Source organism: Stomoxys calcitrans, chromosome 4 (assembly GCF_963082655.1).
Source record: "Stomoxys calcitrans chromosome 4, idStoCalc2.1, whole genome shotgun sequence".
Classification (NCBI taxonomy): domain Eukaryota; kingdom Metazoa; phylum Arthropoda; class Insecta; order Diptera; family Muscidae; genus Stomoxys; species Stomoxys calcitrans.
This window is the reverse complement of record NC_081555.1, coordinates 182,757,556-182,773,491: the sequence shown is the minus strand read 5'-3', so window position 1 is coordinate 182,773,491 and position 15,936 is coordinate 182,757,556. Positions and strand designations below refer to the sequence as shown.

The following is a 15,936-nucleotide window of genomic DNA, read 5'->3' as shown; positions in this document are numbered from 1 at the left end:
CCTTATGTCAAATGATTTGTTTAGATTTTAAAGTTTTTTCAACATGTTTTTATTTTTTCACATTTGTAATGTTTTAATTTATAATTCATACGTTTGTAATCACAAATCTCTTAATTTTTTGGCTGCTGCACGTGGCCTTGTAAATAAAACTAAAATGTCAATTTGACAGTGTACATAAGTTTGACAGAAGAGTGGGAATTTCCATGACATAATTACCAGTTAGTGTACCGTAAACTGTTGAGTACAATTTTTTTCTCGCGAAGTACACTATCTGTTAACGATTTTTGGTTGTTTGTGTGTGTATTACAGTTAAAAACCACAACACACACACAAACAACGAAAAATGGCGCGAGCTAGTAGCATACACAAAATCAGAGTTGCACTAATCACTGATTTTGACAGATACAACTCTGATTTTGAGTAGTTAACACTTCGCGTCATTTTTCGTTGTTTGTGTATGTAATGGTTCTTAACTACAATAAAAACACTTAACCAAAACTCGTTGACAGATAGTGCACTTCGCGAGAAAATATTGTACTCAGCTGTTTACTGTACACTACCTGGTAATTATGTCACGGCCCTTTTCTGACACGAGTGAAACCACCTTTTTAAATCAGCCTTCGCAAGTGGCTTAGGGTTGGTATTCAGTTCTGCTTTCGAAATAGTCGCAGGAATGTTAAGTTGTTTCACGAGCAAAATTTGACAGTAATTATTTATTTTTAAGCAAAATAAGTTTTTTATTTGCACTTATGGCTTTATATTTTTTCACTATAAGCAGGGTTTTACTTTGTCGCCTATTTTTCTCCAACGTTTCGCCGACTTTTTTAATTTGGAGTTTGACAGCATTTCGCTTGAAAAGCTGAACAGAATACCCTACCTTAATAAATAGATACGCCATTGTCTAGGTCCTAATTTTTATGAAACTGGGATCTCTGTTTAGAACACCACTGTGCTGGTTCGTATTTTATCATCGCTGTAATTGTACCACTGCAGATTTTACCAACACTGTTATTTTTGCTGACATGGAATTGTGTTTTTCTGTTGTAAATTTGTTCAATAAATTTATGGTAAATTAAGCAACTAGTGCATTTTTTATTACAGAAATATCTTTAATTGAGACAGCTTTCGTAACTTTTTCCAACGACTTTCAAATTCCATAAAATTAAGAAGCAAAAGTGTCATAATGTCGGAGAAAAAAAATGAATGAACACGTCAGATGGCATTGTTAGAAGAGAGGATAAATTGATGTCATATTTATAAAAAAAAAATACATGGCTTTCCGTGCCACATAATTATGGGCAAGTTTTCGAATTCGGACCCTGGTAATAATATGTTTTATTCTATTTTCAGTACAAGTACCACCAATGTTGATGTCAAGCATACGAATTAATTACGAGCCAACCCTAAGCAAAAGAAAAAACTAATAAATGCCTCATTTTCTGTGGCCACAACCAATACCAACACAAGAATTCGATTTGCACAGTAATTAATATATAGAAAATCCCTTTACGAAAATGTCGTCCGATCCGAACGAGCACCAGCAACAAACTCCAGATATAACAAATCTGCAGGAAAGTTTTTTGCAACAACAAGTAAGTAAAATTTATTTATCAAAACCCAACGCAATGTTTATCAAATAGGACTCATATTCTAGGAGAAGATATCAGCCCTAAAGGAATTAGTGCGGAAGTCGGGAGCAGCACATGGCTCCAGCAAAACGGCTGCTCAAGAGAAAGTAAAGCACATAGCTGAAAGGTTACTAAAGTCCAAAGCTAAATCAAAGCAGGGTTTGAATGTGTCCACCTACTCGACAGAAGTGACTTCGCATGAAGCCTCTTTGGTGTACGAGAATAAGCCCGCCAGCCTAAATGTTTCTCAAGTGTCGTCCCCAATGCCTCCGACGCATTCCTCTACTCCCAATCCGACGCCAAACAGGAGTCAACCCTCCATCGCTACCACATTCAGTACACCTGGTAGTGAGAAAATCGCCTTAATGAGGCAACAACTAGAGCAGAATAAACTTCGTATGGCCAAAAAAGCTTCTAGTAAACAGCATCTCGAACAGTTGGTTTCGCAGTTGAAGGAAAAGTTCGACTCTACACAACAATGCTTGGAAAACACCACGGAATTGGGTAGATCTATGTCAGACCTGAGCCATCTTATATACACACCAGCTAACAGAGACCGGCACAAATCAGCAACTGATTTGTCATCACAAAATTTCAGTCTCGAAAAAGAACGCATAAAATTTCTGGAAAATAGATGCCGACTTCTAGAGAAACAACTGGAAAAGGAGAAACAGAGCAACAATCGCAGTAATAACCCTGTGCCCAATACAGCAGACCTAGAGAGGCGGGCCGACGAGCTACAAAATGAGTTATGCGAAAAAGAGAGAACATTCCAAGGAGAACTGTATAGGCTGCAATCTATAATTGATGGCTATGAAGCTCAGCACAAGGATGCGTGGACCGACGGAAACCTACTCATAGATCAGGAAAAAATAAAATTAATTGATCGCGTAGATACTCTGACCAAGGAAAACTCTAAGCTTACAAAGGAACTCGAAGAACTATCCCTACAAATACAGGTAAACAAAAATGAAGGTGACGAGCATTTGAAGAAGCAACTGGACGAGCTCTCCTCAGAAGTTCCTACTCGTTCCTCCGATTTGGAAATGGAAAATCAACAACTTAAGAAAGAACTCGAAGCGCAACTGGAACGTATTAGAGAGTTGAATGAAACCAACGACATACTTGAAACAGCCCGTTGCGACCTTACATCCAAAGCAACACAACTGGAAGAACAAATTAAACAACTTCGGGCAGAATTAATTGACATCCAAGAGAAGTTCCGCGTTAGCGAAGACAATTGCAAGCGACTCCAAATGGAGTTGGAATCAACTCAGAAGCCTGCTGACAAAACGGACACCGATGTTCAAGTGAAAGCTGAAATGGCCAAGCAAATTCAAGAGCTTATGGATGAAGTTGCAGAGTTGCGGGCGCAAAAATGCAAACTCGAACAATCAGTTGCCGAATGTGAAAAACTTGAAGTTAATGATTCCTCCATTGCCGAAAAGATTGCCAGTCTGGAAGCAACTGTTATATCCCAAAGAGAAGATTTACTTAAAGCACAGGAAGCCCAGCAAAAGAACGAGGAGGAGTTAATGGAAAAGACTATCGAGCTTAATGTGCTCAATGCTCAATTCAAGGTTCTGGAAGAGAAAATGGAAAACTCAAGTAAATCAAAGCCATTATTTTCATCGTCATCGGTCGTTGGTCACGACAGTGGTAGTGCAGAATTGGAAGCAGAAAATCAACAGCTAAAACAGAAACTTGATGACTCCAATAAAGCCATGATTAAGTTGAAACTCAAGTGCAAGCAAACCGAAAAGCAAATAGAAAAACTGAAAAAGGGTTCGGATTTGCACCAGGAAGTGGTTAGACTGGGCAAGGAGAAGGAACAGTTGCAGCAAAAAATTACTGAGTTGGAAGACGAAAAGGGTCAATGGCAACTGACGCAAGTCGAACCAGTTGTACCAGTTTGTTCACATGACGATAAGTTTAAGGAATATGATGACAAAATAGCATCTCTAACGGCGATACTGGAAGAGAAAGAAAAGCAATTTGAAGCTCTTCAACAAGGGGAACAATCTCGTGTGAAAACCGAGCTGAATGAAGTCCAACTAGAAGAGCAGGTCAATGATCTTTCCGATCAAGTCACGTCGCTGCGTAACGTATTGGAAAGTAAAGAAAAGTCTTTACAATCACTACATGAAGAAATGGAATTGGTCAAGAAACAAAAGGATGAACTGGACAAGAAACTCGAACATTATCTCAATGAAAACCTTGAACTTTTAGACAAGGTTGAAAAGCTTAGTAAATCGTCCTCGTCCGCAGAATCCATAGAAATAGTGGAAAGACTTACGCACCAAGAAAAGCAAGAACTAGAGGAATTCAACAAGCGTTTAGAAACAGGAGAAGCACAGTCGGATATGGCGGTTCACAAAGGTGAGTCTAATGCCTCATGGTTTTTGCCAAATATGAGAGCTGAATTCGGCTTACGTAATACCAAAAATGCAAGTCATTTTTCATCTTCGACCACCACAACTTCAGTTTGTAAAAATTTTCTAATTTGACTACACTTTCGATAACCGGTATAAGAGTGATTATTCCTGCCTATGTTATTTTGTCCTTAGTGACATACTTAGGCCAGATTATTATTATACCCTTGTTAAATATTAATGCTGTGCTGTTAAATACAATGCTGTCAGATCAAACAGTTGGACAGGTAAAGCCTTGTAGCAATTTAAACTATTCAGCAACGCTAGACCAACTGAACAACTAAGGCTCAGTTGTCATTCACCTGCCCTTGCAATGCAGGAGAGTAAGTAATAAGGGTATATTTTTTTTGAGAAGCTTTTTGAAAATAGATTGTTTTCAAAATATTTTGTGGCTTGCTCCTAGATGATTAAGTCATGCAGGACTATGAGTTCATTTCACATCCATTAAATCACATTTGGTAATTTGAGGTCCTTCCTGTTTCAATCCAAATTTGAGGCATACATTTGTATCCCGCTACCGAATTTTTATCATTGGGCCGGGACAACCTATATGTCCATTTGATGTTTTTTTTTTTTTTTTTGTTAAATACACCTTTCATTTGTCCCAGTCACCTTACGTCTCTCTTTGGTCTTTTTTGGGGCATGCGACCATAATTGGCGTATCAACTTTATACTCCACTCCCATAGACTTTGCATTTGAGTATAACATAGTCTTGTTGGGGGTTTTTGGGGGTTACGGCGACCTTCAGGCACTTTGCGATATATTCATACCAGGTTCGATATCTACTTCCAATGATTTTTCATTTGATACACATTTTTGGGTCGGGCGGCACAATACAATTTTTTTATCTGATTTGTACTGTACTTCTAACTACCTTTTATTTGAAACATCCTAATCGATAAAAGTGCCTTGTTGGGGTTTAAAATCAAATTCGTACTTTACTATTAAATGCCATTTGATACCTATATTTCCTCAATAGGTTGTTGTTATTGTGGCAGTGTGTTGTACACTAAAGCGGTAGCCCTTCATCGGGTCGATCCGGTTTATACAACCGGCTGCCATGGAATTGTCCCCTATAGTTAAACAGGTCCTATTGAGGGTTATTTGAGGGTAGGGCGATCCCCCAGACACTTGGGCACTTAATATCAAATTCGTTCTCTACTCTTAAATGCCTGACAATTGATATCGCCTCAATAGGTAAACACGTTGTTGTACCAGTGTGTTGCGTTCTTTCTTTCGTCTGTATAATTCTATTGATTATCCTGATCCAGGAACTCTACGACTAAGATGGGGTGCGTCCAGGGGGATCTGGGTCTGAGTCGAGTGCGACTGGCTGTGCAGTTAAACAGGCTACGTATGGTCCCAGGTAACAATCAGGACACACATCCTGCACGTTGGCCTTAATCCTTGCTCTGTAGGAGTTGAGGCGGTTGCATCTGCCGAATCGCAATTGAGCCAGAACTAATCTGGTTACCCGAGGGATCTAATTACTTCTTGCTACCTCGTCTGCATAAATGTTGTCTAGACCAGCTTAATATAGAGGTTCTCTCTTGTAGCGTTCATGTAGATCCACCTTAAGGCTTCTGGGCAATGGATACCTATCCACAAGATGATGATTTGGATGGTCGCTGCGATAACAGCCCAGAAGGTATTGCTTAAACAGCATGAAGTTATGTCTTCGCACAGGTAGGATGTTTGTCTCCTAATGGAGGTGGTCCACGTGGGAACTCAAGAGACAGCCCGTCGCAGTTCGAAAAACGGCATTCTGACAGATTAGAATATTATTCCACCACGTGTCACATAGCTGATGAGGCCACTCTGGCGTTGCATAACTCTTTGACTGGCCATTTGCTCAATTGTCAACAAAGTTTCTTTGTCAGCACATGTCCTGTTGGGCGGGGTTAGTACTAAAATGGAGTGGTAATGATGGTGAGAGACGGCTTGCATTGGCCATTTTGACCACCATTTTAATTCTTGACTACTTTGCCATTTCATCAAAGCATTCTGCACTTTTGGGCTAACTTCCGTATTCAAATGCGCAAGTAAACGGCTTTACGAGGTCTTGTTTCTGTTTTTTGTTTACTTACTTTATTGGTTCCACTTTTGACAGCCACTGCATGGTACACACAGCTCAAAGATAAATTCCTTTCTTTTTCAGAATCAATTAATGAACTAACCCAAACTGAAATGAATCCTGAATTGACGGAAAGTCTCAACCAACTTCGAGAAGAGAGCTCAGAATTGATTTCTAAAATAGAGCTCTTTACGAATGAACGCAGGGAAGTTTTGGAGAAAATGGAAAATTTGACATCCGAAAACGTTGAGCTGTTGGCGCGTATTGACGAACTGAAGGAAGAAAAGGGTGATTTGGAATCGAAACTGGATGCTTCTAAACAAAAACAAGATGAACTTTTGTCCCTGCTTGAAACAGCCACCAGGGAGAAGAACTCTCTTACTGCCCAAATTGCTGAATCGAAAGCAAACAAGAGTCAGCTGTCACAAGAACTGACTTCGCTCCAACAATCTTCGGAGGTAGTCGCTGCCCTAGATAACAGTGACACTCTATTCGATAAATGTGAAAAGTCACTGTGCAAGTTGAACTGTGAATTGGAAGCATATCGTAAGGCGCACGACAAAAAGTCAAAATTCAATGTGTCCAAAAAGTTAGCCAAAGAAGCTGAAAATGCACACACACAACTAAGCGAACTGTTGGTTAAGGTAAAGGAAGCCAGCAGTGCTGTGGAAACGGTGACAGTGGTGGAAACCGTGGTGGCCGTCACAGCGCCCAACGGCAAAGCTTTGGCAGAATATGAGCAACTGACTGCGCAAAATAGAGAATTAAAAGCCTCCAACATGGAACTTCGAAGGCTATTGGATGAAGCCAGGTACAGTCAGGATGATCAAGCCGACAATAAATTTTCAGAAGAAAGGCAGGCTATTGCCTCAGAGAATGAACTTCAAGGGAAGCTAGACAATGCACTGCTACAAAATGAGGACTATGAAACTCAAATGGCCGAGTTGCAGTCAAGAGTGGAAGACCTTAGACGTGAGTTATATGAATCCCGAACGGCTGATGAAGAGAAAATGGAAGTGATAAGCAAGTTAACCGAGGAAGTGGCCAGCTTGAAAAAGCTGTCGGAAGAATTTGATAGCTTGATGAACGACAAAGAAATGGCGCATGAAAAACAGGTAGAGCAATTAACGCGTCTTCGCAAGGAGCTGGAATCCAAATGTGACACCTACGAGCAGGAAATGGAAATCCTGCAAACTCTGGTGACCGAACAAAAACAACAACTGATTGAAGCCTACAAAGAACATGAACACGAAATGAATGTCAAGCTCTTGGCCCTGCAACACAACGAAGAACAAGTGCTCGAGCTAAGACAAGAGCTTTGTGAACTCAAGCAAGCATCCACAACGAATGGATCCGATCTAATGCAAGAATTGCAAAGCGAATGCGACAAACTCAGAGAAGCTTTGAAAATCAACAAAAATTTAGTTCAAGAACAGCTCAACGAGCTTTCCAACAAACAAGAAACAATTGACACTCTCAATCAACAAATAATAGACCTTTACAAGACAATGGAAGACAATGCCACGAAGATCATCGAAAAAGAGGATGAAATTTCTTATCTACAGGAAGATCTCAATGAAAACAAGCGGCAACTGCAAGATTTACAGAGACAATTGGAAACGTCGAACAAGGATCTGCAAGAACACTTGCGAAAACTGTCGCAAAGCGAAGGGACGCACAACCAACTTGAGCAACGCAACAAGGATCAATTGGAAAAACTAAAGAAGTACGCTGCTAATCTCAAGAAAAAGGCGTTACAATGCCAGGAGTTGGAAAATAAGCTGCAAGAGGTACAAGACCAAACCAAGGAATTGGATGGCCTGCGCGCTGACAGAAACGATTTGCAGCAACAGTTGGTGGAAGCAAGAAAACAACTGGCCTCAAAAACCGAAGAATTTGTGGATCTTTGCTCGGTCAGAAAGACATTGGAACAGGAAGTGAAACAACTACAGCTAGCTGTCAGTGAAAAGGAGTCTTCCATACAGGCCCTTCAGGCCAATGCATCGGCCAATATTCAATCCTCATGGGCCATTGATGATCCTTCTGAAGTTGAGCAATTGCAGCAAGAACTTTTACTGAGTCAAGAGGAATTGAGAGTGCGTAACCAACAACTTGACGACATCAAAAAGTCTTTGTCACAAGCCGAAGACACCATATCACAACTGGAACAACAACACCTAGAAACAGAAGCACTACGTATGGACTTACAGATCGCCCAAAATAAAATCATCCAGTTTGAGAGTGAATTGGCATCCGCCCGGCAGGAAACCTTCGAATGGGGCGATAATTCAGAGGCTGATCGGCTTCGGGAGGAGTTGATATGCACCCAAGAAAATCTTACTCTTAAAACACGAGAAATCGAGGAGCTGCGACAATCACTGATGGCTGTACAGGAGCAACAAAATGATTGGGGCAACTCCACCGCTTCCATCAAAAATGCTGACTATGAAAACTTATCTAAAGTCCTTGCCGATAAAAGCGCCCAGCTTGAGAAGTCCGAAAGTGTAATAGATGAATTGGAAAATGAACTTATGACACTCAGAGAAAAGGAACACGAAAGCGTGCAGACAATCAATGAGTTGCGGGTGGAATTGCAAAAAGCTTCAGTGCCAGCACACGATGATTCTTCAGAGCTTTCAGCCATTAGAAGTGAGTTGGCGTCTCAGGAGCAGCGTCTAAAGGAAGTTTCTGAAGAACTGAAAGCCAAATCTCTCAAGTTTGAGAAGTCCAAGGCTGTTATAAAGGAACGTAATGGCCAAATTCAACGTTTGCAGGCCCAGCTTAAAGATCTACAGGAAAAGCTGTCTTCATTGCCCGAAGAGGAGGCCACTGTTTCGCCCATGCATCAATCTCAAGTTGCTGCTGCGAACACGCAAGCGCCTCTAAGAGCTGAGCTAGAGGCTTTAAAGGATTCCTACAATCAACTCAACGACAAATACCAGCACGAAAAAGCGAACTTCCAGCAAACCATAACACGTTTAGAAACTCTCCATGACGGTATTCAGGCCAAGCTGCAGGAGGATATGTCCTACATTGAGACTCTCGAGCAAGAGAATGCCAAGTTCAAGGATAAAATTGGACGCTTGGAGGAATGTGTTGCCTGTTTTGAGGAACGCAGAGCTTCGATGGAGCGCAAGGTGAATATAATGGACGCCCAGCTGCAGTCGAATTCTGAGGAGCACGCCAAGACCGAAGATGAGTTAATATATCGACTGAACATGCTCTCCGAACACGATGAAGTTATTGCCCAACGATTAATCGAATCACAAAGCGATAAGGAAGAAATGGAAGACAACTTCAGCAAGCTTCTCACAGAGCATAACAATCTGCAGGCAAAATACACCAAATTGGAAAGGGAATATGCAGAGTTCAAGACGGACAGTAACTCAGAATTCGAACAGGAAATGGATGCATTGCGTGAACAGCTTTCGAAAACCGAATCCGAGCTGGAACGGCAAAAGGGCGTTTATGATGGCAAGTTGGCTGCCAAAGTCACCGAGCTGGACGAACTAGAATGTGAGTTGAATGAGCAATTGCAACAGACGAATGTGGAGAAGCGTGAACTCTTGGAGAAACTCGAGAGATTATCGGATGATTGCGCCCAGCATCAGAATGATATTTTGCGTCTTCAAGAAAACGTCAACACCCTAGAGCAGGCAAAGACCGAATTAGAGCGTGAGACATCATGGCTGAGGATGCAAAGTGAAAATTCACAGCAGGATTTGTATGACCTACAAGAACTGCGCATGCAGTCAATGCAGGACAAAACCGAAATTGAAAACCTGCGGCATCAAATCGAAAGCCTTTCCTCGAACCACGAGAATGAACTTCAGGCTTTGCGCACTCAAATAGCCGAACTAGATACGCTAAGAATGCAAGTGGGTCAGGGACAGAACCAAACAGATGACCAAGTTTTCATTGAGACAGAAAATAAGCGCCTTACTGATCTATTGGCTGAAAAAGAAGCCATCATCGAAAACTACCAGAGACAAAATTTACAATTGCAGATGGCAGCCGCGGCAGCAAACAACAGCAACCAGGTCGATCCATTTGCCTTGGCATTTGGTTTGCCACCACAGAGTTCTGCAGCCGTTTCAAACGTGATTCCGACTGCAGATACCAATGACATGGAACGTCTTACTCAGGATCTAAATGAGAAGAATGCTCTTGTATGTCGTCTACAACTGGATCTAGGCAACCTTCAGACCGAATTTAGCAGCCTTCTTGAGGCAAACCAAGAAATGCAACGCCAAATAAATGAACGCCACGAAAATGCTACCAATGTGCATACTTTGCAAAGCGCCGTCCCCCTAACGGAAGCACAGCCTAGTGATGTTATACCCGCACCGCCAATGTTCTTTACCTCAGAGACATCTGTTCGCTCGCCCTTTGACGACATTATGCAACCCACTGCCCATAGTGTGGATGCAGCGTCATTAGCTCCGGCTACAACAGAACAACCCACGATTGAGGACCTTCAGCGCAATGTTTCTGACTTGGAGAAGCATGCACAAGATTTGGAACACAAGTTGGTAATGCGTAATCAAAGGGATGCCGAACACGAAGAACGCTTAAGAGATCTTGAAAGTCGTCTGCACGATAGGGAAGTAACGCTTCAACAAACTACTGCCGAGTTACAAGGTGTAAAAGAAGAATATAAAAACGTTATGGAGAAGCAAAGCGAGCTAGTCCCTCTCCAGATCGAGCTAGATTCCCTTAAGCATCAAGTTCAAATCCTTGAGGGTCTTCTCCGCGAAAGAAATGACGAGTTGGATAGGCTGAGGCGTGAGCATCGCGAACACAAGGAAGAGTTACAACTAAAGAAGACAATCAGCTCCGTGGAGAAGCAAATTGTAGACCCAGTCATACAGCCAACACTGGACATGTTCTTTGCCAATACCCCAGATCAAGTTTTTGAGCCGTTCATTATACCTCAAGTGTCCCAAGAACCTGTGGTAGAGGAAATTATTGTTCCTAAGAAGGTGTACGATTGCCATCCCGAAGTTAAGCAAGACCCTATCTCAATTGCATCACTTGATATTGGTGGTGACGACTGGGGTGATTCATGGGGCAATAGCGAAGCAATGGCCGAGGCAGAGCACTACGAAAAACAAACCGTTTCCCAGAGCGGTGCCATGGCCCAGCCGTCGTTGATCCCTAGAGAAAAATTGTTGGAGATTCAAATGCAGGAACTCAACGAGCGTTTGCAAGAGCTGCAATTGGCCTTGGATCGCAGTGAGGACCAGAAGAAGGAGCTGCACATAAAGTCAGGCAAACTTATGAAGAAATTAAAGGAATACAAGGTAAAGATTGACGAACTTCAAACTTCAGCAAGTTCAACCGCAGCATTCCGAAAATCTTCCTCCATAGAATCGGGCTCAATGTTTGATGATCTCGACGCAGCCATTCAAGATGAGCTCAAAAACCAGATCAAGACATTGGAAGCAAAATTGGCAGAACAACTTAAGGTGCAAGAGCACATGAACACGGAGAAGGATAAGCTGTTGAAGCGAATTGATGTGTTGACAGCCGGCAACGAACGTATAACCGAGATGAAAGAGCGCCAAGACATGGAAGTGCAAATGTATCAAGCCCGCATAAAAGAACTGCAACAAAAGCTCCAATCTTTAGATGATTGGGGCAATGATGGCAATAGCCAGGAACAACCGGAAACACATAAGGATATTGAGACTAAGGAAAAGAATTCTGCTACCACTTCTACTACTATCGGCGAAAGCGGTCTTCAGCAGAAACTTACAGCTCTCTCGTTAGAACTTCAAGATAGCAATGGAGATCGTATAGAACTTCAAGCTCTGCTGGAAGAGGAGAAAGCAAATTCACAGCGTGCAGAGAAAACTATTGAAACGTTGCGTCAGAAACTTGCCCTTGTGGAGGAGGAAAAGACTAGCGAAAACGAATCTGCTATTCAGCTTAGTAATCTTAGAATTGAGGTACAACACCTGCTGGACGCCAACAAAAAACTTTCTACAGATTTTCATACGCAAGCCGAAATCTTATCCTTGTCACAGTCTAATGAATTGCGGCTCAAAGAAGAACTTGAGAGTCTCCAAAAGGAAGGGGAGAATTTGAGGGAAACTCTTGCCAATACCAAGCAAAGTCTTATTGATTTAGAATCCGAATTATCCTCATTAAAGGCTCTTAAGGAAAAGCAACTGGATGATGCATTGCGCAAACCAACAGAAATTCCAAACCCAGAGTGGGAGCAACTCAAATCGGAGAAAGAACTTTATGAAGAGCAGGTGCGAACACTTAATCAACAGATGGAGGAATTGAAAGTGGCCATGTCTAGCGGCAGACATTTGGAAGAGGACCAACAGGCCATCGAAGAAAAACTCAGCAGGCTTCAGGCTGAAAATGATTACTTAAAGCAGGAGAAGAGTACAGCAAACAACAGTGACGAATTGTGCGTCCAGCTCCAGGAAAAAGACTCGGAAATACTACACTTGAAACAGCGCATCAATGACCTCATGAACGAAGATCAGACAGAGAAACTTGTACTGGAAATATTGACCAAAAACCAGGAAATCCAAATGCTTAAAATGCAGGTTAAAGAGCTGGAAGAGGACAAACACGAATTGGAAAACAATCTGTCAGTGCAGATAACCAAAGAAATGCATGCCAACAAAGAAGAGACCTCAAAAGCCCAAATGGATGCCTCCAAACAACATGAGCTGGAAGCCCAAATCAAGGAGTTACTAACGGAGAAAAAGCAGATGGAGGAGGAGCTGCAGGTTCTCAATGCTCACATTATGGAGAGTCTACATCAGGAGGATAGATTGAAGGTGACTGCTCTGGAATTGGACACCAAGAATTTGGAAATTTCGGAACTGCGTAAAACCATCGAAACTCTGCAGAAAGCTATAATGGTAGGTGGCCACAAAGTAGAGCAACCTGAAACCTCCGTTGACATTACGGCTCTCAACGCTCAATGGCAGGCCGTGGTAGAACAGCGTTGTGGGGAAATAGCTAAAATGTGGCAAGAACATGTTGAGCAGCGCGAAAAAGATTTCAAAGCCCTGGAAGATCGCCTCCGAGCGGAAATATCTGAACTAAGAAAAGGTCACCAATCAAACGTTGCCATCGAACCTGTGCAACAAGGTGTTTCGGTCGAAACAACTTCATCTTCCACTCCAGTCTCCGAATCGACCACTGCCTCGGGCACTACCTCAGCCGAGGCCTCCCATGATGGAACTCCATTGCGTATCAGAAGCCATGACAACGAGGCGAACGTCGACGCAATAATGGAGCAAATGCAAAGTGCTTTAGAGGCACAAGAAATGGAAATTGTAACCCTAAAGGAACAATTAGCCATACGATCGGCCGAGTATGCTCGACTTGCTGCTCAGTACGATCCATTTAAACTGCAAAATACTTCCTCTCACATTGGTTTTATGGAGAGTAGAAAATCAAATGTAACAGCTGACGTCGCCACAGTTCCTAAGTCGGAATTAGATTTGGCGCTGTATATGCTGCACCAGCGCGATATGCGTTGCGAGGAAATGACCGTGGAACTGGTCTCCCTACTAGAAGAAAGGGACACCCTGCAGCTTAAACTGTCCAATACACTTAGACAGATGGAAGCAATAAAGTCTACCACTCAAACCGGAGGATCGTCTGAAGGTACTTTACTAATGACCCACTGCAACACAATATATTTATGTTTTTCTTTTTGCCTACAACAGCGCCACTTTCCAGCAGTCCATCTGCATCCCAACACAGGGTAGACACTATTCCGAGCACCTCCTCAGTTGCGGGTTCAACTGCGGCCCCTGTTGACGATGAACTGAGTTTAAAGTAAGTTAAGTTATTGGGTAAAACTACCAATGCACTGGTTGGTACCTTTTCTCTTTTCTAGATTGTCCCAATTGCAAACCGTAAGCCATGCCAAGGACAAGGTTATTAAAGAGGAACGCGAACAACGAATACTGCAAATGGAGAAACTAAAACAAGATGTAGCTAAAATGCCTCCAGCTGCTGTTTCAGAACTAACGGGGAGTGATATGTGTACGTATAAAGCCCCATCTCATTTTGATATGTACCGAGTTAACAAATTTTCCAACACCTTTTTAGCGCAAGCGAATCAGCCTACGTCGAACGTTTTACTCAATTGGCTCTGGGGCAACAAAAGTGGCCATCCAGGGAGCGCACCGCCAGATTTCTAGGAATTTCCCAACTTAAAGCCCCTAATGTTTCTTTCAATTTCTATAGTCCCATTCGATTCCTCTGACGATATTCGTTATTCTTGTATTTTTATTGCATTGTGTACCTTTTGGCATCTGCAATTTCTTTCCTATATCTATATATATATATATATGTAACATATATGTAACAATATTTGTATATATCGTAAGCAATAATTTTAACGATCATTGGGCTCTACTGTCCGGAAGTACTCAAAGCCTTCTCGAGACCTTTGGATCTTCGATTCGTTTGTTGTTGATGCCCATGCAACAGTTTGCATGCGATAACCTAATGTTAATTCTAAATTAGTTAATTTTTTTTTTTTTTATCAGATGTAAGTTTTTATCTATAATTGAAACATTTTGCGTATAGCTTCTAAAACAACATTCAATTTAGGATAACATACCATTTAATGTAAACTGTTTACAAAGAATACGAATAAAATATCTAAAAAAAATATCAACTTCGTCCTATCTTGGAGCATTAGTTTGGCGTTGGGATTGGCAAAAAACAACACTCTCGGAAAGTTGGGCATGCACCTTTGATTTCTCATAATTTCGAGTACTGAAAGTCAAGACCCTTCATAAACTATAAGGTAGAGTCAAGTAGCCAGCTCAGTACATGTTTAAAATAATGTCTTACTCTATCCGATATTCAGGACATAACCAACAAAATAATTGTTGTTATCAAGCTCCATAGGTGAGCAAGATCGTTCGAGCCCAGCCGGTCAGATTTGATACACAAGAAAAAAGAAATAAAAACTTTAAATTTCTCAATAAAAAAATTGTGCTGACTGGTTCGCGGCTAGTGAATTTTGTCAACAATCAAATTGTATAGCAGGCAATCTGTAAGACACGCCCGTAGATATGCCATATCGGTGACAAAAATCAAATTGTCTCAAAGAAGTATTTGAAGACAATGTCAGGATAGACGTTTGGACTGCTGGGTATATTTTGTAAATCAGCTTAATTTCAAAATGGCGAATTCTATATATTTCTGCCATATTTTATTTGTAGCGTTTTGTCATGACTTCCATCTTTACCATGACTTCTTCCCTGAAAGGCACATTTGTTATCCGATTTGGCTGAAATTTTAACAACAAGCGTGCTAAGTACGCTCGATAAGCCACTCGCTTCATACCAGCTGGTCGAATATCGGTTCATTTCCCGGTTTAGGCAGTGGTCTAGCTGACGAGCGTGATAGTATTCGTTGCACTGACCCCACTAACCTCAAAATCAGCGAGCTAGATTTTGAAATAGGGTGGTCAACGAACGAACGTAACTATTTGTGACCGTAAAAGCGAGCTGTGGTCAACAGAAAGTCACTCGCGAACCCCGGAAGGGATGACGGGACCTCTGTCACTTTTGGTGATGTAACTGGGACTGATCCGAAAAGATGCGCCAGTTTGATCAGTTGTCAATTTATTGAGCATCCCGAGAATGAATGATAGAAAGCCATCACAATTACCCATGGACAAAGTTACGAATGCAATTCGCTTCCCCAAGTCCTTCAAGACGCTGGTTCCCGACAAAATCTCAACAGTAATGGCAAAACAAATCAGAATTTTCCTGGAGTCGAGTACCTTACAACTGTCCCAAA

General features: G+C 41.8%; 1 protein-coding gene and 1 long non-coding RNA gene across 2 annotated transcripts; one reads left to right on the top strand and one right to left on the bottom strand.

Moving 5' to 3' along the window:
- Nucleotides 1-990: 990 nt before the first annotated feature.
- Nucleotides 991-14,796, top strand: LOC106095882 (protein lava lamp). The gene is made up of 7 exons (XM_013263315.2): nucleotides 991-1,067; nucleotides 1,351-1,592; nucleotides 1,655-4,007; nucleotides 6,220-13,776; nucleotides 13,839-13,950; nucleotides 14,012-14,160; nucleotides 14,227-14,796. The coding sequence occupies exons 2-7, from the start codon at nucleotides 1,515-1,517 to the stop codon at nucleotides 14,316-14,318; spliced, it is 10,341 nt and encodes a 3,446-aa protein (XP_013118769.2). The 5' UTR covers nucleotides 991-1,067; nucleotides 1,351-1,514; the 3' UTR covers nucleotides 14,319-14,796.
- LOC106095883 (uncharacterized) lies at nucleotides 14,729-15,264 on the bottom strand. Its single transcript, XR_001222818.2, has 2 exons — nucleotides 14,980-15,264; nucleotides 14,729-14,925 (listed from the first exon to the last, which is right to left on the bottom strand). It is a non-coding gene; the product is annotated as an uncharacterized LOC106095883 (long non-coding RNA).
- Between the last annotated feature and the right edge of the window lie 672 nt (nucleotides 15,265-15,936).